At 45.1% G+C, this 24,793-nt stretch overlaps 1 protein-coding gene across 3 annotated transcripts in view; it reads right to left on the bottom strand.

Annotated features, from left to right (window-relative positions):
- Positions 1-1,307: 1,307 nt before the first annotated feature.
- Positions 1,308-24,793, bottom strand: part of armc2 (armadillo repeat containing 2) — a 146,177-nt gene continuing 122,691 nt past the window's right edge. For 2 of the 3 annotated variants that reach the window (XM_080192867.1, XM_080192869.1), the window contains 3 exons: positions 13,103-13,235; positions 5,195-5,355; positions 1,309-1,970 (listed from right to left, as the gene is read on the bottom strand). In XM_080192867.1, coding sequence (XP_080048993.1) covers positions 1,798-1,970; positions 5,195-5,355; positions 13,103-13,235 — 467 coding nt within the window. In that variant the 3' untranslated portion in view covers positions 1,309-1,797. Of the gene's footprint in view, positions 1,971-5,194; positions 5,356-13,102; positions 13,236-24,793 lie in introns of all 3 variants that reach the window. The other variant, XM_080192868.1, reaches the window with a different exon arrangement.

Genomic DNA, 24,793 nt, shown 5'->3' with positions numbered 1-24,793 from the left:
GAGGTGACCTAATTGAGGCATACAAGATGACCAGAGGGTTAGATAGGGGGGACAGTGAGAGCCTTTTTCCTCGGATGGTGATGGCTAACACGAGGAGACGTGGCTTTAACTTAAAGGGTGGTAATTATAGCACGGATGTCAGAGGGTAGTAAGGGCGGGGAATGCCCCACCTGCAGCAGTTGTGGAGTTGCCAACTTTAAGGGCGTTCAAATGGTCAGTGGATAGGCATATGGATAACATTGGAATAGTTGAGGTTAGAGGGTTGTTAGATTGCTTCCACTGATCGGCACAACATCAAGGGCCGAAGGGCCTGTACTGCACTGTTATGTTCTAAGTGTGGACTTACCAATGTTTTGTACAACTATAACATGATGATAAAAGATATTGACAAAGTAGATATGAAGCAATCTAGAATAAGAGGTCATAGTTTTAGGATTAGGGGTGGCAGATTTCAAATAGATGAGGAGAAATTACTTCTTTCAAAGGATCGTGAATCTGGCATTCATTACCCCAAAATGAGGTGGAATCTGGGATGTTCAGTACATTTGAAAAGAGATTTTTATTTAGAAATGGGTCGAAGGGTGATGGAGAATGGGTAGGAAAGTGGAGTTGAGGCTGAGATCAGATGAACCATGATGGAGTAGGCTCAAGAGGCTGAATTACTTACTCCTGTCCCCAGTTCTTAGTCTTTTTTTTGAATATTAGTATTTCAGCCTTTCCAGCCCATGAGAAAAAAGTCCATTTCAACTATGCCACAGTCTCTTTCAAAGGATGTAAAATAATTTAATACCACTTTTATAATCCATAATTTCCTAATGCAAGTAGAGGAGGTTTCATGATTGCTGTCATATTTATCCATAGCCTTTTTTTCCACTGACCTTTTGGCTGCTCTGTTAGCAGCTTTTACACAAAGCTTGTGACCTATCCCTCTTTTGAGAATTACTTTTGCTTAAACCTGTGTACGTATGCAGTTTCCCTGTTTTTGGGTACATACAGGGGTTAAGAATTTTGAGAAGGGAAAGGATCATTTTTGTATTAGACAGTCAGCAAAACAACAAATATGAAAAAATTTATTGATGCATTGGGGACCAGGAAGTTGCCAGAAATTCCTGGAACACAGATACATGATTGCTTTTAAATGTAAAGTTAGTATAGGTTAGAGGGAAGGAAATTGAAAAGATAGCATTTCAGAAAATGAGCAAAGTGGGTTGGGCTATCTGACGTTCTGTACTGCTAAGGTCTGTGATTCTATGTCAGTATTATTCACTGGTCTGGGAATCTCTTGTCGGGGGTCATAAATTTGGAACTTTTATTATTCTCTTACCTGTAGAGTAATGAAACATAGTGACATTTTATTTCAAATTTTATTTTAATATTAAATCAAAATGTCACAAACTTTATGAACTCAGAATTAAAACTTCTCAATGTACAAAAATATATTTAAAGTTTTCCAAACGATCATTAGAAATCAGACCATTATTGTATCTTACACTGTACATTAATACAAACAAAACCATTTGCAAAGGCTAAACACCAGGCTCTACAAACTGGTTGGTTAATTATGAAAAGTGCCGTAGGTCCAAAAATGGCTAAACAAATATTGTTTCAAAGCACTGATTTTGTTGTCCATAAACTAAACTATCAGGTCAAATCCAAAACGAGCATTTCTATTGTGATGTGACATTCAATGGTTATCTGTTAATGCCAAAGATTTCAACATTCAGAATTTTAGGTCAAGTGGATCAAGTTTTGTTTTCCTCTGCGGAACAGATATTAGAATTAATCTTTCAAAATGAATTAATCCTGCAGTGAAGAGAGTGGGAGAGGTTCGAGGTGACTATGATGACACTGAATCCGATGTAGTAGCTGTTGGCCCACAGGTACAAACTCAGATTCCCAGCACACTTTGTGATGTTCTATCAGATCCTCGTCAAAACAATTGCTGTCAATAGCCAATGCAATTTCCTCATCTAAAACATAAGAGACATATCAAAATAAATAATCACAAAAGTCTTTTTTATGATTGCACCTCACTGAACTATAAAAATCAACGTTACTGACAGGTTTGGCTGATTTTTCACACAAGCTCCTGAGGCAAAAGGAAAAAGATGGCAGGGATGTTTCACTTTTGTAGTTCTATGTCAACAACCAGAAAAAAGCATATACTAAGCCCTGCTGGAGTGAACCACTCCTGGGTGGGTTGGGGTAGAGGCTAGTGGACCTAGAGATGTCTATGTAAAATAGATTATAATCTGTATTTACATAATATATAAAGCTCCATGCTGATTTGCTGCAGGAGATGCACAGAGGCTGTGTTGCCCAGTGGGGAACCCTTGAAATGGTCTCCATTGGATTCTCTCAGCCTGATGTACTACAAAAGCAGAGCAGCAGGATGGGAGGAGCCACCAACCACCCCCATTGGATTTTACCAACAATTGGCACCCATTTTCAGGTGCAAAATTGTGGTAAAGTTGGGTGTGAGGCCTTTATAATCCATCTGCACTGCTCAGATTGCCACTTCAATCTGCACTAGACTTCAAGGAGGATAAATGTGTAGTGGTCCATTTTGGCAGGTCCAATGGGATGAAGGAGTACAATATCAAGGGTAGGAGTCTTAGCAGTGTTGAGGTGCAGAAGGACCTTTGGGTCCAGGTCCATAAGACTCTTAAACTGGCCTCGCAGGTGGAGGATGTGGTCAAGAAGGCGTATGGTGTACTGGCCTTCATTAATCAAGGGATTGAGTTTAAGAGTCGGGAGGTAATGCTGCAACTTTATAAGTCCCTTGTCAGACCCCACTTGGAGTACTGTGCGCAGTTCTGGTTGCCTCACTACAAGAAGGATGTGGAAGCGATTGAAAGGGTGTTGCCTGGATTGGGAGGTATGCCTTATGAGGATAGGTTGAGCGAGCTAGGTCTCTTCGCCCTGGAGGGACGAAGATTGAGAGGTGACCTGATAGAGGTTTATAAAATGTTGAGAGGTATAGATAGGGTGGATTCTCGGAGGCTATTTCCCAGGGCTGAAATGGTCACTACGAGAGGACACAGGTTTAAGGTGCTGGGGAGTAGGTACAGAGGCGATGCCAGGGGTAAGTTTTTCACTCAGAGGGTGGTGAGTGAATGGAATCGGCTGCCGTCGTTGGTGGTGGAAGCAAACTCGCTGGGGTCTTTTAAGAGACTTCTAGATGAGTACGTGGGATTGAGAGTTATAGATAAGCCTGGTAGGTATGGATACGATTGGCACAACTTGTGGGCTGAAGGGTCTGTTTGTGCTGTAGTGTTCTATGGTCTGTTACCGAGACCTGCGAATGGCAGGAATCCATTCCGTGCCCAAGTTGGGCATTTGCATGCATTTAAATTGAACTAATGAACTGCCCATCCAACTCTATCAGCATTTCCCCCTTTACCACTGCATTTACCTATCCAGAACTGCGCTTTTAGGGACCTGCTGAATAAAAATCTGAGTCAGGTGCTCCAGCTTCTGAAGAGCATGTTCAGTGTTTCCAACGGTTCTCTGACTCAGATCAGTGGCGGGGGAGGTACAGATCATTCTCTGGTGTGAGGAGGGGAGTGAAATCAGATCATTATCTAGTTGTGGGAGGGGGAGGAGGAGGTGGGTCGGATGTATCTCTGGGGAGTAGGTCAGAGGTTCTTCTGGAGGGGAAAGGGAGTGAGACCAGACCATTCTCATGGAGGAGTTATGGGGGTCTGCTGCCACTCTGCGGGCGATCGGTGGGAGGGAAGGGGTGCAGGGGTGGCAATCGGTCTGGTAATGGGAGGATGGATAAGGGGTGGGGGGGAGGATGTGTGTATGCCCCCTTTATCCACCCCCCCCCCCCAACTACCTACACACATCACTGCTCCCCTTGTCCAGCCCCCCCACTAACTAGACCGATTGCCACCAATTCCCCCCTCCCCACCGATTGCCCGCAGAGTGACAGCGGACCCACCCTGCTCCCCCACCATCAGAGATTCATCTGCCCCCACCCCGCCCCTCCTGCGATACATCTTACATGCCTCCCTCCACCCCACCCCACCCGAGACGTACCCTCACTTCCGCTTTTTGCTCCCAGGCTGCTTTCTTTGTTTTCTGCGGCTCGCTTTTTCTAATTTTTTTTCTAACTGCACGTCAGTTCAGAGCTCTGATCGTTCTGGCCATGCTAAGCCCCACCCACCACGTGAATCTGACTGGAGATGGCTGAGAGCGCATGGGGGAGCCTGAAAGTGGATGTCTAAGTAGGATGTGTACTACGCCCAGAATCGGCACTAAGAATGAAAATGGTAAAATAGGCCCAGACTATCCGGTGCGTGGAATCATTGATTACTGTGGCTGCTTCTCTGAGGCAGCGAGAAGTGTAGGTGGAATCAACAGATGGGAGGCTGGTTTGCATAATGGACTGGGCTTTGTTCACGACCCTTCGTAGTTTTTTGCGGTCTTGGACAGAGCAGGAGTTATACCAAGCTGTGATACAACCAGAAAGAATACTTTCTATGGTGCATCTGTAAAAATTGGTGAGAGTCCTAGCTGACATGCCAAATTTCCTTCATCTCCTGAGAAAGTAGAGGCGTTGGTGGACTTTCTTAAATAAGGTGTAGGCATGGAGGAACCAGGACAGGTTGTTGGTGATCTAGACACCTAAAAACATGAAGCTCTCAACCATTTCCACTGCACCTATATACCCTCTGAGGTCCCAAACTCTTGAATTCCCTTCCTTCCGTAACCTCTTTGCATCTAAGACACTCTCTAACACCCTATGACCACACGTTTGGTCATTGGCCCTAATATCTCCTGAAGTGCCCTGTGTCAAATTGTGGTTGATAATGTTCTTGTGAAGCATCTTGAGACATTTTACAATGTTAAATGTGCTAAATAAATACATATAGGGCAGTGGTGTGTCTTTGTGACAGATCATATCAGAATCAGAGTGGGCCACAAATTCCCCAGGATGACTTACTTCACTGATCAGCTGACAATGAATAGGTTGCTGATGTAATCTGCAGCAATAAGTTAATTCTGTCCTTGTTCATTTCGGGCTTTTAAAAAGAAAGCAATTGAACACAAACCTTGGGTCTTCTAGACAGTGCCCAGGAAAGAGGATACTAAAACCAGCTTTCTTAGAATATCAATTTGACTGGATATTTTGTAAGAGAACATTCAAAAGAAGTTATCACAGACAAAGAGGATATGCTGTTCATACCTAAATATGCAGGAAGGAGTTCCAGTAATTCTGTAGTCTCTTCTTCTCCAAAGCACGTCACAGTACTGGTTATTTTTTCACTATAGTTCCAAAGAGTTTTGCAAACCAGGCTGGCCAATTGCCAGTCTGTGGGCCCAAAGTCTCGCAAGCAGTCAATTAACCTAGAATCAACAAAATACAGCACATTCAAACAAAAATGATCTTATATCTTTTGAATCAGTAGTTAGCTTACTCTTGACATTTGCAAACAGATGGTGGTGAAACATCTGTGACCTTTTGCTGTAGCCCTGTTAAGACCCTGACAGGGGCATGCTTCTGAAGGGTTTGAAATTAGGTTCAGCATGGGCTAATGCCCTGATTTCTGCAGGACCTCACCAGAGATAGGACACAGAATCATACAGTACAGAAGAGGGCCCTTCAGCCCATTGAGTCTGCACTGACACAGTGGAAACACCTGAACTCCCACCGAATCCCATCTGCCAATGCTTGGACAAAGGACCTGAATGTTATGATGTGCCAAGTACTCATCCAGGTACTTTTTAAATGATGTGAGACAATCCCCCCTCTACCACTCCCAGGCAGCGCATTCCAGACCGTCACCACCCTGTAGGTAAAAAAAAATTCCTTAAACCCCTCCTATACCCCCATCCCTCACCTTGAACCTATGCCCCCCTTGTGATTGACCCTTCAACTGCTGCTCCTTATCCACTCTGTCCATGTCTCTCAATCTTGTACACCTCAAACAGGTTGCTCCTCGGTCTTCTCTGCTCCAGTGAAAACAAACCAAGTCTCTTCATATGTTAAATGTTTCAGCCCAGGCAGCATCCTGGTGAATCTCCTCTGCATCCTCTCCAGCGCAATCATATCCTTCCAATAACGTGGTGACTAGAACTGCACACAGTATTCTAGCTGTGACCTCACCAAATATTTGATACAACTCCAACATGACTTCCCTGCTTTTGTAATCTGTGCCTTGACTGATAAAGGTAAGTGTCCCATATCGCTTTTTCACCACCCTACTAATATGCCCTTCCACTTTCAGAGATCTGTGGGCAAATACGTCAAGGTCCTTTTGTTCCACAGAACTTCCCAGTGTCCTACCATTCATTGAATACTTCTTGTCAAATTGCTCCTTCCAAAGTGTATCACCTCACACTTTTCAGGGTTAAATTCCATGCGCCACATATAAAGAACAAAGAACAACACAGCACGGGAAACAGGCCCAATGAGCCCACGCCTCCATCTTAACAAAGCATTTTTCTACACCTACCTTGACCCGTGTGTATGCGTATGGTACCCCCATTGGAAACCAGATTCAGGGGACAATTTGGTACACCAATCAGCCTAAGAGCACATCTTTGGGGTGTGGGAGGAAACCGGAGCACCCGGAGGAAACCCACGCAACCACAGGGAGAATGCGCAAACTCCCACAGACACTGGCCCAAATCCTTGTATCTGCACAGCAAGCAGTGATAGTCACTGAGCTGTTGTGGTGCCCATCTGCTGGTCCAGTTTTTAAGCACACACAACGATGCGAAGTACTAGGCCACTCTCGAAACATCCAAGAGCAGCCCACGCACGACCCACCGTGTGCATGCCCCTCGTTAGACAACAAGGTAGACTGACACACCTGCGGAGTAAAAGAGACAAAACATCAACACATGCAGCATTAGATTTCCAGTAACGTCCCAAGGCTCTGACCCTTTTTAAAACCGTCTCCTATAACCCTCCATCCCTGTTTCACTCGTGCCTATCTAAGTAAAGGTTAAACAAGTCCAGCGTGCCTGCCTCCACCACCTTACTTGGTAGTGCATTCCATACCCCCACGACCCTCTGTGTGAAAAACCTCCCTCCGGTATCCAAATTATACTTCTCCCCCCTCACCCTTAGCTCGTGACCCCTCGTGATATTTGTCTCCAATCTAGGAAAAAGCCTGCCACTGTTTATCTATACCCTTCATTATTTTAGACACCTCTATCAGATCCCCCCTTAATCTCCGTCTTTCTAAGGGAATGAGCCCCAGTTTACCCAATCTTTCCTCATAACCCAGTCCTTCCATACCAGGCAGCATCCTGGTAAACCTCCTCTGCACTCTCTCCAGGGTCTCCACGTCCTTCCGGTAGTAAGGTGACCAGAATTGGACACAGTACTCCAAATGCAGTATAACCAACGTTCTGTACAACTGTAGCATTAGATGCCAGCTCTTATACTCTATACCCCTTCCTATAAAGGCTAGCTTTCCGTAAGCTTTCTTCGCAACCTTCTCCACCTGGGTTGCCACCTTCAGAGACTTGTGCACTTGCACTCCCAGGTCCCTCTGCATTTCTATACTCTTAACTGGTCTACCCTATATGGATGCCTTACTGAAATCCATATAGATGTAACTCCTCCCTGCATTATTCCTTCCAAAATGCATCACCTCGCATTTATCGGGATTAAATTCCATCTGCCATCTATCTGCCCAATATACCAGCCTATCTATATCCTGTGTCACCTGACAATCCTCCTCGCTATCCGCCAATCCTGCCATCTTGGTGACATTTGCAAACTTGCTGATCACACCACGTACACCCTCTTCCAAGTCATTTATATATATTATGAAGAGAAGAGGTCCCAATACTGAGCCCTGCAGCACACCACTGGTGACAGACCTCCAGCTAGAAAAGGACCCCTCCACTACTACTCTCTCCTGTTGCCTAGCCAGTTTTCAATCCATCTAGATACCTGTCCCTGTATCCCATGTGCCTTAACCTTTTCTACCAGCCTACCATGGGGGACTTTGTCAAATGCCTTACTGAAATCCATATAGATGACATCAACGGCTCGTCCATCGTCAACCGTTTTTGTCACCTCCTCAAAACACTCTACCAGATTCGTAAGGCAAGACCTCCCCTGAACAAAGCCATGCTGCGTATCCCTAATCAGATCGCAACGCTCCAAATGCTTATACATCCAATCCCTAAGAATTTTTTCCAACAACTTTCCTACCACCGATGTCAAACTCACTGGTCTATAATTACCAGGGTTATCCCTACTGCCCTTTTTAAACAGCGGTACCACATTAGCTATCCTCCAGTCCTCTGGGACCTCACCTGTGTCCAAAGAAGAGACAAAGATTTTTGTCAGAGGCCCAGCAATTTCATCTCTCACCTCCCTAAGTAGCCTGGGATAAATGCCATCAGGCCCCGGAGCTTTATCAGTTTCTATGCTACCTAAAAACCTTAACACTTCCTCCCTCATAATGGATATTTCCTTCAACTGGTCTACAGCTCCCTCCAAGACATTACAAGACACCAAGCCCCTCTCCTTCATGAATACCGACGCAAAGTATTCATTCAGGATCCCCCCAATTCCCTCAGGCTCAATGCATAGTTCCCCTCCTTTGTCCCTAAGAGGCCCTATTTTCCCTCTAACCACCCTCTTGTTCCTAATATAAGAGTAAAATGCCTTTGGATTTTCCTTAATCCTATCAGCCAAAGCAATTTCATGCCCCCTTTTCGACCTTCTAACTCCCCTTTTGAGCTCCCTCCTGCTCTCTCTATATTCCTCCTGTGCTCTCTCCGTTCCCAGTTGCTTAGACCTAACATATGCCTCTCTCTTCTTCCTGACCAAGTCCTCAATATCCCCTGTAATCCATGGCTCTCTAATCCTGCCTTTCCCATCCTTCCTCTTTACCAGCACGTCTTTCCCGCAACATTTTTAGTTTGCCCTTGAAAGCCTCCCACTTGCCAACCGTGGACTTACCCGCTAACAACCTCTCCCAATCAGCGTCCTTCAGCTCCTTCCTAATCCGGCTAAAGCTCGCCTTCCCCCAGTTCAGCACCCTCCCCTTCAGATAGCACTCATCCTTTTCCATTTTTATCCTAAAGTAGACAGACTTGTGGTCACTGTTAGCCACATGTTTGCCTACTGCAACCTCAACCACCTGACCCGGCTCATTACCCAAAACTAAATCCAGTATAGCCCCCTCCCTAGTCGGGCTAGTTACGCACTGCTCCAAGGACCCTTCCAGCACACATTTTACAAATTCCTCCCCATCCGAACCCCCAGCTCTAGGCACCTTCCAATCCACTCCAGGATTGCCCATTTGACCATTCCTTGTAGCCCAAGACACTCTAGCTCACTATTAACCACCCGTCCAATTTTTGTTTCATCCACAAACTTACTAATCCTAGCCCTCACATGGCCATCAATGTCATTTATATTAATAATGAATAATAGGGGGTCCAACACAGATCCCTGTCGTATGCCACTGGACACTAGCGTCCAGTCACTAAAGCAGCCTTCTGTTATCACCCTCCAACTCCCGCAAACTCAGCCAATTCAAATGGGCCCTCTCTTTCCTTGCATCCCATGTGAATTTATCTTCTTTGCAAGTCTCCCATATGGGACCTTATCAAAGGCTTTGCTGAAATCCATATAAACTACATTGACTGCTCTACCCTTGTTTACATACCTGGTCATCTCCTCAAAAAATTCAATCAAATTTGTTAGGCGTGACCTTCCTCTGACAAAGCCATGCTGACTATCCCTCATCAAGCTTTGCCTCTCAAACTGGAGATAGATGCTTTCCTTCAGAAATTTCTCTAATAGTTTCCCTAACACTGATGTGAGACTCGCAGGTCTGTAGTTCCCTGGCTCTCTACAACCCTTCTTGTCTGTATAGGCTGTTGTATGTTTACTGATGTCTCTTTTTTATATCCACAGGCGATTTGCTCCGCTTTGTTGGCCAACAAGGGGCATACATGCGGTGGGTCATGTGAGGGCTATTCTTGGATGTTGCTTCGAGAGTTGCCTAGTGCTTCACGTCGTTAGTGTATGCTTAAACTGGACCAATTGACGGGCAACACGACTGCTCAGTGACTATCACTGTTTACTGTGCAGTTACAGGCACCCGGGTCGGATCTCCGGCTTGGGTCAGTGTCTGTGGGAGTTTGCACATTCTCCCCATGCTTGCATGGGTTTTCTCTGGATGCTCCAGTTTCCTCCCACACCCCAAAAACGTGCTTTTAGGCTGATTGGTGTTAATAAATTGTCCTTAAATTGGATCTCCCTTAATCTGGCGTATATATAATTCCCTAAATTTGCACCCCTTTATTGTGGAGTCCACGAGATGTAGACAAAAGTCGTAGGTAGGAGGAGGATTGGAATGAGGCACCCACTGAGTGTTAAAATGGGTGGCATGGGCTTGTAGGGCCAAAGGGCCTGTTTCCTGTGCTGTGTTGTTCTTTGTTCTTAAATAACGGAACCATATTAGCTGTTCTCCAGTCATTTGGCACCTTCCCCATGGTCAGAGATGATTTGAAAATTTGGGTCAGAGCCCTTGTAACCTCCTCCCTTGCCTCGCATAGCAGCCTAGAACACAATTCATCTGGACCTGGAGATTTATCTACTTTTAAGGCTGCCTTACTTCTCCTTACTTTCAATACTTCTCCTTTCCCTATGTCAATTTTCTCAAGAAGCTCACAGTCTCTCTCCCTAAATTCCATACCATCATCCTCATTCTTTAGGGTGAAAATGGATGTGAAGGATTCATCCAACATGCTACCACTGTCCTCTGGCTCCATCCACAGATTGCCCCCTTGGTCTCTAATGGGCCCCACTCTTTCCCTGGTTATCCTCTTCCCATTGATATACTTATAGAATATCTTGGCATTTCCCTACTTTTACCAGCCACAGCTTTCTCATATCCCCTCTTTGCATTCCTAATTGCTTTCTTAAGCTTCATCCTGCATTTTCTATATCTCACTAATGCCCCCACTGATTTGCTCCCCTTGTACTTTTTAAAACCTTTCTCTTCCTTCTCATTGTATCCTGAATGTCTCTGGTCATCCATGGTATTCCTACCTACCACCTTAGAGGGAACATGCTGGGCCTGCACCCACCCCATTTCCCTTTTGAATGTCGCCCAATCCATTTCTGTAGATTTTCCCATTAGTACTTGTTCTCAGTCTATCTTGACCAGATCCTGTCTTATTTTACTAAAATCTGCTCTCCCCAGTCCAAAACTTGTTTTGCAGCTTGTCTATTTCCTTGTCCATAAATTGTACCATATTGCAATCACTGTGACTAAAATGTACCCGCCCACCTTGATCACCTCAACCACCTCTCAGGCTTCATTCCTCAGGTCCAGTACAGCTCTGTCCCTTGTTGGACCCTCCACATAATGATTTAAAAAGTTCTCCTGTACACATTTCAAGAAATCTACTCCATTCAAGCCCTTAACACTATGTATATTCCAAGTAATATTGAGAAAGTTGAAATCACCTAATATAATAACCCTATTGTTATAGTTTTTACACACCTCCACAAACTGAGCACACATTTGCTTCTCAATATTTCTCTGACTATTTAGGGGTCTATATACCTAACAATGTGGCTGCCCTTTTTTTTATTCCTGAGCTCTACCCACAAAGCTTCATTTGACGCCCCCTCCAAGATATCACTTCTAATCCTTAAAATGATGTGGCGATGCCAGTGTTAAACTGGGCTGGGCTCAATGAGAAGTCTCACAACACTAGGTTAAAGTCCAATTGGTTTATTTGAAATCATGAACTTTCGAAGCGCTGCTTGTTCCTCAGGTGAGGGAGGTGAGTGCTTGAAAAGCTTATTGACACAGGGATGGGAAAGCTCATAGACACCCAATTCTGTGTTTCTGGCACATGAGAGAGAGACCTGGAATTTCACTAGCACTGATACATCAGGCCCTGTCAAGTACAGAACTGGGCCTTGGATAAGTAGGCTGGGATTTCAAAGTCCTGAAATACATGCAAGTGTTTTTTATTAATTAAATGCTTATATGAGGGGGTGGTTTCAGGGAACAATGTAATAAAATATGGGCTGTGAGGAGGAAGCCACTGTGCCTTTACCAAAACCTCCCACCTCCCAACCTTCCCATAACTGCAAGCTGCAACTGTGCTAAAACAAATTATGACTTCCAGTGGGTGAGCATCCTAGCTGCGCCTAGCAGTGGGAGGCAAGTCAAATTTTAATGGGATCAGCTGAGGGAGTCCCAGTATCTTCAAGGAAACAAAAGTGGCAAATAAAAAATAAACATGCTTTCTTCATAAAAAGATCAAGGCGATGAGATTCCACAGGGCGTATTTATTTAGTCTTCTATTGTCTCTCCAGTGGGAGACCTGCACAACCTTCAAGGAAATAGCTGAATTAGCCAGCCTCCCATCAACAGACTGGAGAATTCCGGGAGAAATTCATGGCCCACATTCCTTAAAATTCAACTACAGAGTATATGGGTTGAATTTCCTAATCACTGGAATAATTATGCCATTTCTCAGAGGCTTCTGTGGATTTTCCCTGAAGCAATGGTTGTAGATGGAGCCCTCTGTGGAGCTTCAACTGCAACGTTTCAATTTAGCTCACAGGTAAGACACAACTAAGTAGTTAAATTTGTATTCAAAGAATCCCTACAATGCGGAGGAGGCTATTTGGTCCATCGAGTCTGCACCAACTCTCTGACAGAGTATCTTACCAGGCCCTCTGCCTCACCCTCTCCCTGTAACCCCACATACTTCCCATGGCTAATCCCATCTAACCTACACATCTTGGGACACTAAAGGGGAATTTAGCATGGCCCAATCCACCCAACCAGCACACCTTTGGACTCTGGGAGGAAACTGGAGCATCCGGAGGAAACCCATGCAGACAAGGAAAGAATGTGCAAACTTCACACAGTCACCCAAGGCCGGAATTGAACCCTGGAGCTATGAGGCAGCAGTACTAACCACCACTGTGTCATGTCACTCTCCAACTTATCTAAACCAAACCAAGTTGAGTAATCAACTAAAAATACAAAGTTATAAGCCAGGTGTTAAAAATCCCTGCGAATAAAGAAGTACTTTATTGGAATATTAGTTAATTGCAATGCAAAATGTAGAGTTTTATGCTTACTTTTTTATCCCTCCATCCTGTTTCAGAATGGGCCGTTTGCTTTTATCAACAGTAAGATTTATAAGGACTCCACAAGCAGCAAAACAGACATCTTGGTGTTTGGCATCCAATAGCGTGATCATAAATTTATCCACTGTGGAGAAGAAAAGAATAATTTTACGAAACATATGTCTTCTTCTTGAAGCAGTTATTAATGTCAGACAATTAAAAAAAACTCCTCAGAAGCCAAAAATAGAAAAGAAAGGATGAATTTGCAGTCCCTCGATTTAAGTTATATCAGTGTTGCTGGAAAAAGACATTTTGTTGAAGCTTTCCATCTTGCACTCATCAGGACAATTGCAAGAATACCTATGTCAGGGGCAACAAAAACAGTGCTGTATTCCCTATATTGGTATTCTCAGAATTGTTGTGATGAGCGTAAGGCGAAGCTTCAACAAGTCACTTTTTTTCTTTAATACTCAAGTGCTGTACCACCAAACAACTATTTCTATAAATACATAATTGTATAAGTTCTACATGTACTTCATTATGTTTCCAGCACAGCCATAGTCAATTAATCACTTTTTCATTGAATAATTGAACCACTGTATAGTACAGCACAGAAGGTGATCCTTGAGCTCACCATGTCTGTGCTAGCTCTTTTGAAAATCCAGTTGGTCCCCATTCCATGATTTGTTCACCAAATTCCTTCAATTTTTCTCTCCTTCAAATCTGTTTAATTATTCATTCTTGATATGTGACCATCACTGACAAGGCTAGCATTTATTGGCCATCCAGATTTCCCTTGAGAAGGTGCTGCTGAGCCTCCTTGAACAGTTGCATTCTTTGCAATATAGCCACAGTACTGCTGGGAAGGATTTCCAGGATTTTGATCCAGCTCATTTCTCTTCTGAAAGACACTTGAATCTGTTTGCAACATCCTATCAGGCAGTTCACTCTCTCCACCACCAGTGCATAATGGCAGCCATGTGTACCATCCACAAGATGCGTGGCAGGAACTCACCAAGATTCCTTAGGCAGCACCTTCCAAACCCATGATCATGACAAGTACAGCAGATACCTGGGAATAGCACCACCTGAAGGTTCCCCTCCAAATCATTCACCATCCTGACTTGGAAATATATCACCGTTCCTTCACTGCTGCTGGGTCAAAATCCTGGAACTCCCTCCTTAACAGCACTGTTCAAGAAGGCAACTCACCACCACTTTTTCAAGGGTGACTACCAATGGGCAATAAATGCTGGCCAGCCAGGGAAGCCACATTCTGTAAATGAATAAAAGCATTCATTCTAAATACTAAACATTTATTGCTTAATATAAAGTCTTTCTTTGTTTTACCTCTGGTTCTTTGCCCTATGGTTATTGTCCTTTGGCTATTAAAAACATTTTCTCTTTATTCACTCCATCTAAACCCTTCATGATTTTAAACACTTCTAATAAATTTCCTCTTAATATTCTCTGCTCAAAGAAGAACCCCAGCCTTTCCAATCTATTCATATAACTGTAATAATTCTTAAAACCATTCAGTAAATCTCTTAAGTGTTCTCCCCAAAGTCTTTATATCCTTCCTTAAACATAATTCTCAGAATTGAACACTACTGCAGGTGAGGTTGATCTAGTGTTTTATCGATGTTTTGTGTAACTTACTGGCCTTTGTACTTTAGGCCTTTATTCATGTTGGCAGAATGGTCAAGAAACAGAGGGACAGAGTTAAAAGTGATTGGCAAAAGAGCTGAAGATGAAATGTGTACAACTCTTTGCAGCAAGTAGTTAGAATCTTGAATTGACAGCCTGAGAGGGCATTGGAGACACATTCAATTGTGGCCTTCGAAAATGAAAAGTTAAAAATATTTGCAGGGCCATAGGTGAAGGGTAGGAAATGGGATGAACTAAATTGCTTTTGCAGACAGCCAACAGGCTTAAGAACATAAGAACATAAGAACATAAGAAATAGGAGCAGGAGTAGGCCATCTAGCCCTTCGAGCCTGCCCCACCATTCAATAAGATCATGGCTGATCTGTCGCTGCTCAGTTCCACTTTCCCGCCCTCTCCCCATAACCCTTAATCCCCTCTCCTATCAAAAACCCATCAACCCGCGTCTTAAAAATATTTAGCGAGGCAGCCTCCACCACTTCAACGGGCAGAGAATTCCAGAGATTCACCACCCTTTGAGTGAAGAAGTTCCTCCTCAACTCCGTTCTAAACCACCTCCCTTTTATCTTGAGGCTGTGCCCCCTAGTCGTATTGTCTTTTTTGAGCGGGAAGAGTCTTTCCACCTCTATCCTATCCATCCCATTCATCATCTTATACGTCTCAATGAGATCTCCTCTCATTCTTCTAAACTCTAACGAGTACAAGCCCAGTTTATTCAGCCTCTCCTCATAGCTCAACCCCCTCAACTCCGGTATCAGCCTAGTAAACCTCCTCTGCACTCCCTCCAAGGCCAAAATATCTTTGCGCAGGTGCGGCGCCCAAAAATGCACACAGTACTCCAGTTGCGGCCTCACCAATGCCCTATACAGCTGCAGCAAGACCTCCCTACTTTTATATTCAATCCCCCTCGCTATGAAGGCCAGCATCCCATTCGCCTTCCTGACCACCTGCTGCACCTGCAAGCTGGGTTTTTGCGACTCATGCACAAGGACCCCGAGGTCCCTCTGCACCGTCGCCTGCTGCAGTTTTTCGCCTCGTAAGTAATAGTCCTTCCGACCATTTTTCCTACCAAAGTGGACCACCTCACACTTGCCAACATTAAATTCCATTTGCCATTTCCTGGCCCATTCGCCCAGCCTATCTAGATCCTTCTGCAGACTCTCCACACCCTCCGCACAATTTGCCGTTCCCCCAATCTTGGTGTCATCAGCAAATTTCGACACTCTACACTCGGTTCCCTCCTCCAGATCATCTATATAAATGGTAAAAAGCTGAGGCCCCAGCACCGACCCCTGGGGCACTCCACTAGTCACCATCCGCCAATCCGAATAGCACCCGTTGACCCCCACTCTCTGCCTCCTATTTGACAACCAATCCTCTATCCACGCTAACACCCTACCCCCAACTCCATGTCCCTCGACCTTCTGCAATAACCTCTTGTGAGGCACTTTGTCAAACGCCTTCTGAAAATCTAGAAAGACCACATCCACCGGCTCTCCTCTATCCACCGCCCTAGACACATCGTCATAGAACTCCAGTAAATTTGTCAGACACGACTTCCCTTTAATGAAACCGTGCTGCGTCTGCTCTATCAAGCAATTCCCTTCAAGATGCCTCGCAATTTCCTCCTTAATGACAGATTCTAACATTTTACCTACCACAGATGTTAAACTAACCGGCCTATAATTCCCCGCCTTTTGCCTGGCACCCTTCTTAAACAACGGCGTAACATTAGCCGTTTTCCAATCATCCGGCACTTCCCCGGAATCCAGCGACGTTTGGAAAATAACCACCAAGGCATCCACTATCACCTCCGCCATTTCTTTCAGATCCCTCGGATGCATTCCATCCGGTCCTGGGGACTTGTCCACAATCAGCCCCTCCAGTCTGTCGAGCACCTCCTTTCTAGTAACAGTAATGTCATTAAGACCCTCCAGTCCTACCACCTTTCCATCGCTAACACCCGGCAAATTATTCACGTCCTCCTCCGTGAAGACAGAAACAAAAAAGTTATTCAATACCTTAGCCATATCCCCATCCCCTACCACTAGGTCCCCTTTCTCATCCTCTAAAGGACCAACATTCACCCTAGCCAGCCTCTTCCTTTTTATATATTTATAAAAACTCTTGCTATCTTTTTTTATATTAAGCGCTAGCCCAGCTTCATAGTTTCTCCTACCCTTCCTTATCAACTTCTTTGTCAATCTTTGTTGACATTTAAACCTCTCCCAATCCTCTTCTCGCCCACTACTCTTAGCTACTCTAAATCCCTCCGCTTTTAGTTTAACACTTTCCTTCACCTCCTTTGTTATCCACGGCTTATTACCTCTCCTCCTACTATCCTTTTTGACCATCGGAATAAATTTCCGTTGAGCACCAAGAAAGATCTCCTTAAAGATCCTCCACTGCTCCTCAACAGACCCTCCCTCCAACGCGCTCTCCCAGTCCACATTCGCCAATTCTTCTCTCATCCTACCGTATTTCCCTCTATTCAAACAAAGGACGCATGTCCGGGAACCCACTTTCTCCTCCTCCATCTGCACCAGAAACTCCACCATACAATGATCACTCTCCCCAAGAGGATCCTTCACCACAAGGTCCCTAATTCTACCCGCTTCATTACATAGCACCAGATCCAAGATAGCTCGCTCCCTCGTCGGCTCCAACACACACTGTTCGAGGAAACTATCCCGGCAGCATTCCAAGAACTCTTCCTCGAGCCCCCCACGTCCAACATGGGTCGACCAATCAATATGCAGATTGAAATCCCCCATAACTACGGCCGTCCCATTCCTGCACGCCGCACTTATTTGCGCGTTAACAGCCCGCCCCATCTCCAGATCATTATTCGGGGGCCTATAGACGACACCCACCAGCGTCTTCCTCCCTTTGCTGTTCCTAATCTCCACCCACAACAATTCCACCCTCTGCTCCTTGGCTCCAATATCATCCCTTGCTACCACCGTGATGCTATCCTTAATCAGCAGAGCTACGCCCCCCCCTTTTCCCTCCTGCCTATCGTTCCTAAACACTTGATAGCCCTGTACATTCAGCTCCCAGTCCCTGTCACCCTGCAGCCACGTCTCTGTAATGGCCACCAGATCGTATCCATTTGTGTCGATCTGCGCCATCAGCTCATCCACTTTATTCCGAATGCTTCGTGCATTCAGATAAAGTGCTTTCATCCCAGCCTTCACCTGGACCCTATTTGCCGCAACGCCACCAACTATACTCACGCCCCCTACTCCCTCTATTATTGGGACATCCTCGGCCTCTTCCCTTACATGTACACTCTCCTTAACTTTAGACCTCGTAAGGTCACCTACCCTCACACCCTCCCCCCCCCTAATTAGTTTAAAGCCCTGTCTACAGTCCTCTTTACTCGATTCGCCAGCACTCTGGTCCCAGCACGGTTCAGACCAACCCCATCCCTCCCGAACAGGTCCCACCTACCCCAATACTGGTGCCAATGCCCCATAAATTCAAACCCATTCCTCCCACACCAATCCCTGAGCCACCCATTCACTTCCTTAATCCTATCAACCCTACGCCCATCTGCACACGGTTCAGGCAGTAGCCCAGAGATAACCACCTTGTCGGTTCTACTTTTTAATTCCATTCCAAGCTTTTCATACTCCCTCCCCAGATCCTCAGTCTGCATTTTGCTTACGTCGCCGGCACCCACATGTACCACAACGACCGGATTCTCACCCTCCCACTCCAGGTTCCTCTGCAGCCCAGCTGCGACATCCCGTACCCGAGCACCAGGCAGACAACACACCCTTCTGTGCACTTTGTCATTGTGACAAAGGACAGTGTCAATACCCTTCACCCCACTATCCCCAATAACTACTACGTTCCTTTTCCTTTTCTCTTTGCCTATGTCCTGCTGCAGCACTGTACCATGTGCAGCTTGCTCACCAACCTCACCTGCCTCGTTCTCGTCCAACTTGGAAGCAAGAACCTCAAACCTGTTATGCAGATTAAGAGGCTGAGGCCTCCGCTCCTCACCCCCCTTCCTCTTCCCAGTAGCCCCCTCTTGTCCCTGACCCTTAGAGTTAGCCAGTCTAGGGGGGGTGGATGTCACTTGCACCCCATTGACAATGGCACCCTCTCTCCCCCTGATGAGCCTCAGTGTCTGTAGCTCAGAGGCCAGCTCATTTACCCTGAGCTGGAGCTCCTCAAGCAACCTGCACTTACTGCAGACATGGTCACTGGGATGAACCCTAGGGTCCACCAGTTCCCACATCATACAGAAACCACACATCACATGCCCCTCCATTATTTACTGTAGTAGTTTTGAAAAAAATTTTTTTTTTTTTTGTTTTTTTTGTTTTTCAAACGAACTCACCTGGCCTTTTTCCTTCCGGCCCTTTTTGATATTAAGCCCTAGTAGCTCACTCTGCTTCCCTCTCACTCCGCTGCCCGCTCAGACGCTGCCCGCTGTCTACACCAGGCCTCCTTTTAAACCTGGCGCTGATTTAAATCTGATGGCCCACAACTGCCTGCTAACCACTCCCTCAGAATTCTTAAAGCAGTAAATACAATAAATAAATGCTTTAAACAGTTCTACAAAGAACAAAGTGCTTTAAACTTATTTTAAACTGGTTTTTAACAGGTAAAATCTTAGCTCTCTCTCTGCTCCTTCACTCGTCTGCTCCAGCAATGGCTTGATGGACTGAAAGACTTCCTTCCGTGCTATACCCATTTGATGATTCTACGCTTCTATAGAGACCAGGATCCAATAGGCTTTATTAACAGCTTTGTTAACCTGTCCTGCCATCTTCAAAGATTTGTGCACAAATCACTCCCCCCAAGGTCTCCCTGTTCTTGCACCCCTTTGAAAATTGTACCATTTTGTTTGTATTATCTCTCTTCATTCTTCCTATCAAATGAATCAAACAATTTTCTCTGTTGAATTTCATCTCCCATGTGTCTGTCCATTCCACCAACCAATGGCCTCTTAAAATCCAGTACTATCTTCCTCATTGATTACTACACTCCCAAACTTCATGTCAACGTCAAATTTTGAAATTGTGCCGTGTTACCTCAAGTCCAAGTCATTCATACATATTGAAAACAACAGTAATCCTAACTTTGGGAAACATCATTTATACCTCCTTCCAGTTTTCAATTGCCTGGCAAATTTTGTATCTGTCCCACTACTGCCCATTTTGTCCCAAGGCTTCAATTTTCCTAAAGAAAAATTTTATAAGCAGTGGTTTTATTAAATACCTTTTGAAAGTTCATTCATGCAACAACAACTTCATTCTCTTTGTTACTGATCAAAAAAACTCAAATCAAGTTAGTCCTGGTGCTTAAACAAATCCAGACTCTCTATTAGCTCTGATCTGGTCAACAGCCTCTTTGTTTTCCCTGCAGATTATGAGCCTGAATTTTAGCGGAGAGGCATATTTCATGCAGGGGAGATATTTTGAGTTTGGAAAACCCAGAAAATATAATTTCCCTGAACATCAATTTTTCTTTTTTCACAAATCCTTTTTTTCTCCCGTTTCCTGTTTGGAAGCCTAATAGTCAGGGAAGCCTTCAGCGCAAGGCCACAGCCCAGGAAAGCAGGTAGGAAAGTTTGAATGCTTAGGAATGTGGTCAAGATTGTGGAGGAAAAGTAACACAAGTTGGTGATGAGGGCGTTCCAATAATGGGTGAGGGGAGGAAGCAGATGATGTTCAGTGGGGTCCTATGGGCAAGAAACTAGCAGACAATTTGTGTGGTGAGGGGATAGGTTTAACTGTTGGGCCTGGAGGAAACACTCTGGTGAGTCTTACCTTTGTTGTGGGCAAGGTTTTAGAAAAAATTATTAGGGATAGGATTTATAGTTATTTAGAGAGTAATGAATTGATTGGAGATAGTCAGCACGGTTTTGTGAAGGGTAGGTCGTGCCTTACTAACCTTATTGAGTTTTTTGAGAAAGTGACCAAAGAGGTGGATGGGGGTAAGGCAGTTGACGTGGTATATATGGACTTTAGTAAGGTGTTTGATAAGGTTCACCGTGGAAGGCTTCGGCAGAAAATGCAGATGTATGGGATTGGGAGTGATTTAGTTAATTGGATCAGGAATTGGCTAGCAGATAGGAGACAGAGGGTGGTGGTTGATGGTAAATATTCGTCATGGAGTTCGGTTACAAGCGATGTGCCTCAGGGATCTGTTTTGGGGCCACTGCTGTTTGTAATTTTTATAAATGATCTGGATGAGGGTATAGTTGGGTGGATCAGTAAATTTGCTGATGACACCAAAGTCGGAGGAGCGGTACATAGTGAAGAGGGGTGTCATAGTTTACAGAGAGACTTGGACAAGTTGCAGAGCTGGGCCGAGAGGTGGCAGATGGAGTTTAATGCGGAAAAGTGTGAGGTAATTCACTTTGGCGGGAATAACAGATGTGTAGAGTACAGGGCTAACGGTAGGACTCTGAATAGTGTTGATGAACAGAGGGATCTAGGTGTATGTGTACATAGATCCCTGAAAGTTGGGAATCAAGTAGATAAGGTAGTTAGGAAGGCATACGGTGTCTTGGCGTTCATTGGTAGGGGGATTGAATTTAGGAGCCGCAACGTCATGTTGCAACTGTACAAAATTGGTCAGCGCAACATCGTGGGCCGAAGGGCCTGTTCTGCGCTGTAATGTTCTATGTTCTATGTTCTTCCCGCCCCACAAGCAGCGCTGTACATATAGTTTAAGTTTATTTATTAGTGTCACAAATAGGCTTACGTTAACACTGTAATGAAGTTGCTGTGAAAATCTCCCAGTTGCCACATTCCAGTGCATGTTTGGGTACACTGAGGTAGAATTTAAGAATGGCCAATACATCTAACCAGCATGCCTTTCGGACTGTGGGAAGAAACTGCAGCACCTGGAGGAAACCCATGCAGACACAGGGAGAACGTACAGACTCCACACAGATTGTGACCCAAGCTGGGTCACTGTGGTTGTCGATTCAGCCTTTCTGACCTCTTTTTAATGTCAGATCTCCAGAGGCCTAAGAAACATGGCGGACGCTTTAAAAATAGAACAACAAAATGAAGATGTGCCACTTCATTATAATATTTAAATTAGCATCCCACAAACAGCAAGCAGTTTGGTCTCTTGCCTGCCTCCCATTAAAATCAGAAGTGGTCAGCTTGAGTCAGGTTGTTTTCCTGTTTCTGATGTTTAGAGTTTTAATCTCTAACTTGAACTGAAACTGCTTCCCGGAGTTCTCATTCAGCATATTGTTTCTGCAAGTTTCCCCATCACTGACATTAAACTGACTGGCCAGTAGACTTCGTAAATGTTTTTATTTTTTCATCAGAGGTGAGCGTTGCTGGCATCGCCAGCATTCGTTGCTCATTTGCCTTGAGAAGGTAGCGGTGAGCTACTTGAACCGCTGCAGCCTACACAGTGTAGGTACACTCAGTATTGTTAGGAAGTACCAGGTTTTTGATCTGGCAGCAATGAAGGAACTGCAATATATTTTCAAGTCAGGATGATGTGCGACTTGGAGGGAGCTTGCAGGTGGTGTTCTCATGTTGCCCTTATCTTTCTAGCCGGAAGAGGTCAAGAAGGATTTGGTAGCTACTGTCGAAAGTGGCTTGGCAAGCTACTGCAATGCACCTTGTGGATGGTATAAACAGCTGCCACAGTATGCCTCTCCAGATGAAAGCAGTGAATGTTTACAGTGTAGATCTGGTGCCAGTCAGCAGACGGTGTTGTCTTGGATGGTGCTGAGCTTGAGTATTACTGGAGCCGCATTCATCCAGCAAGTGGGAAGTATTCCACCTCACTTCTCACTTGTACCTGGTAGATGGTACGCAAGCTTTGGGAGTCAGCAACTGAAATATGTTATAGAATTCCGAAACTCTGACCTACTCTATAACCACAGTATTGATATGACTGGTCCAGTTAAGATTCCAGGATGTTGATTAGGGATTCAATGATGGTAATGCCATTGAACATCAGTGGAGATGTTTGATTCTCTTTTAGAGTCATAGAGGTTTACAGCATGGAAATAGACCCTTTGGCCACTTTTTGTTGGAGATGGTCATTACCTGGCACTTGGGTAGCATGAATATTACTTGCCACTTATCAGCACAAGCCTGAATGTTGTCCAGATCTTACGTAATGCTGCTGCAGGCTGCTCCAATATCTGAAGAATGGCAAATAAGAACATAAGAACGTAAGAAATAGGAGCAGGAGTAGGCCATCCAGCCCTTCGAGCCTGCCCCACCATTCAATAAGATCATGGCTGATCTGTCGTGCCTCAGTTCCACATTCCCGCCCTCTCCCCATAACCCTTAATCCCCTCTCTTATCAAAAACCCATCAACCCGCGTCTTAAAAATATTTAGCGAGGCAGCCTCCACCACTTCAACGGGCAGAGAATTCCAGAGATTCACCACCCTTTGAGTGAAGAAGTTCCTCCTCAACTCCATTCTAAACCGCCCCCCCTTTATCTTGAGGCTGTGCCCCCTAGTCCTACTGTCCTTTCTGAGCGGGAAGAGTCTCTCCACCTCTATCCTATCCATCCCATTCATCATCTTATACGTCTCAATGAGATCTCCCCTCATTCTTCTAAACTCTAACGAGTACAAGCCCAGTTTATTCAGCCTCTCCTCATAGCTCAGCCCCCTCAACTCCGGTATCAGCCTAGTAAACCTCCTCTGCACTCCCTCCAAGGCCAAAATATCCTTGCGTAAGTACGGCGACCAAAACTGCACACAGTACTCCAGCTGCAGCCTCACCAATGCCCTATACAGCCGCAGCAAGACCGCCCTACTTTTATATTCAATCCCCCTCGCTATGAAGGCCAGCATCCCATTAGCCTTCCTGACCACCTGCAGGCTGGGTTTTTGCGACTCATGCACAAGGACCCCGAGGTCCCTCTGCACCGTCGCCTGCTGCAGTTTTTCGCCACGTAAGTAACAGTCCTTCCTACCATTATTCCTACCAAAGTGGACGACCTCACACTTGCCAACATTAAATTCCATTTGCCAGTTCCTGGCCCATTCGCCCAGCCTATCTAGATCCTTCTGCAGACTCTCCACACCCTCCGCGCAATTTGCCGTTCCACCAATCTTGGTGTCATCAGCAAATTTCGACACCATACACTCGGTTCCCTCCTCCAGATCATCTATATAAATGGTAAATAGCTGAGGCCCCAGCACTGACCCCTGGGGCACTCTACTCGTCACCAACCGCCAATCCGAATAGCACCCATTAACCCCCACTCTCTGCCTCCTATTTGACAACCAATCCTCTATCCACGCTAACACCCTACCCCCAACTCCATGTCCCCTTACCTTCTGCAATAACCTCTTGTGAGGTACCTTGTTAAACGCTTTCTGAAAATCAAGAAAGACCACATCCACCGGCTCTCCTCTATCCACCGCCCTAGACATATCCTCATAGAACTCCAATAAATTTGTCAGTCACTACTTCCCCTTAACGAAAAAGTGCTGCGTCTGCTCTATCAAGCAATTCCCCTCAAGATGCCCTCAAATGGTATTGAATGCTGTGCAATCATTAGAGAACACCTCCACCTCTGATCTTATGATGGAGAGAAGGTCATTTGTGAAATATTTGGGCTAGGACATTATACTGAGGAACGCTTGCGGTGATGTCCTGAGGCTGAAATGAATGGCCTGCAACAACCACAACCATCTTACTTTTACTGTGTAGGACTTCAGCCAATGGAAGGTTTGCCTACAATTCCCAAGGACTTGAATTTTGCTCAGGTCCTTCCTGCCACACTCAGTCAAATGTGCCCTTGATGTCTGTAGTCACTTTCATTTCACCAATACCAGGTTTTTCCTTCTCTTTTTGAACAGCAGTGTTTCATTTGCTTGCAACTGTTCAGTCATCTGGCACCATTCTTGCATCTGAGGAGGACTGGAAGATTACAGTCAAAACCGCTGCAATTTCTACCCTTACTTCCCTCAGCAGCTTAGGATACATCCTATTCAAACCAGGTGATTTATGTACGTGAATTATCTGCCAGCCATTCTTGTACCTTTGCTTTGTTTTTGTCTCATCCAGTATCCAGATA

The sequence above is a fragment of the Carcharhinus amblyrhynchos genome, chromosome 7, assembly GCF_965287045.1.
Source record: "Carcharhinus amblyrhynchos chromosome 7, sCarAmb.v2.hapA, whole genome shotgun sequence".
Classification (NCBI taxonomy): Eukaryota; Metazoa; Chordata; class Chondrichthyes; order Carcharhiniformes; family Carcharhinidae; genus Carcharhinus; species Carcharhinus amblyrhynchos.
The sequence above is the reverse complement of the archived record's forward strand: the minus strand, read 5'-3'. Positions and strand labels throughout refer to the sequence as shown.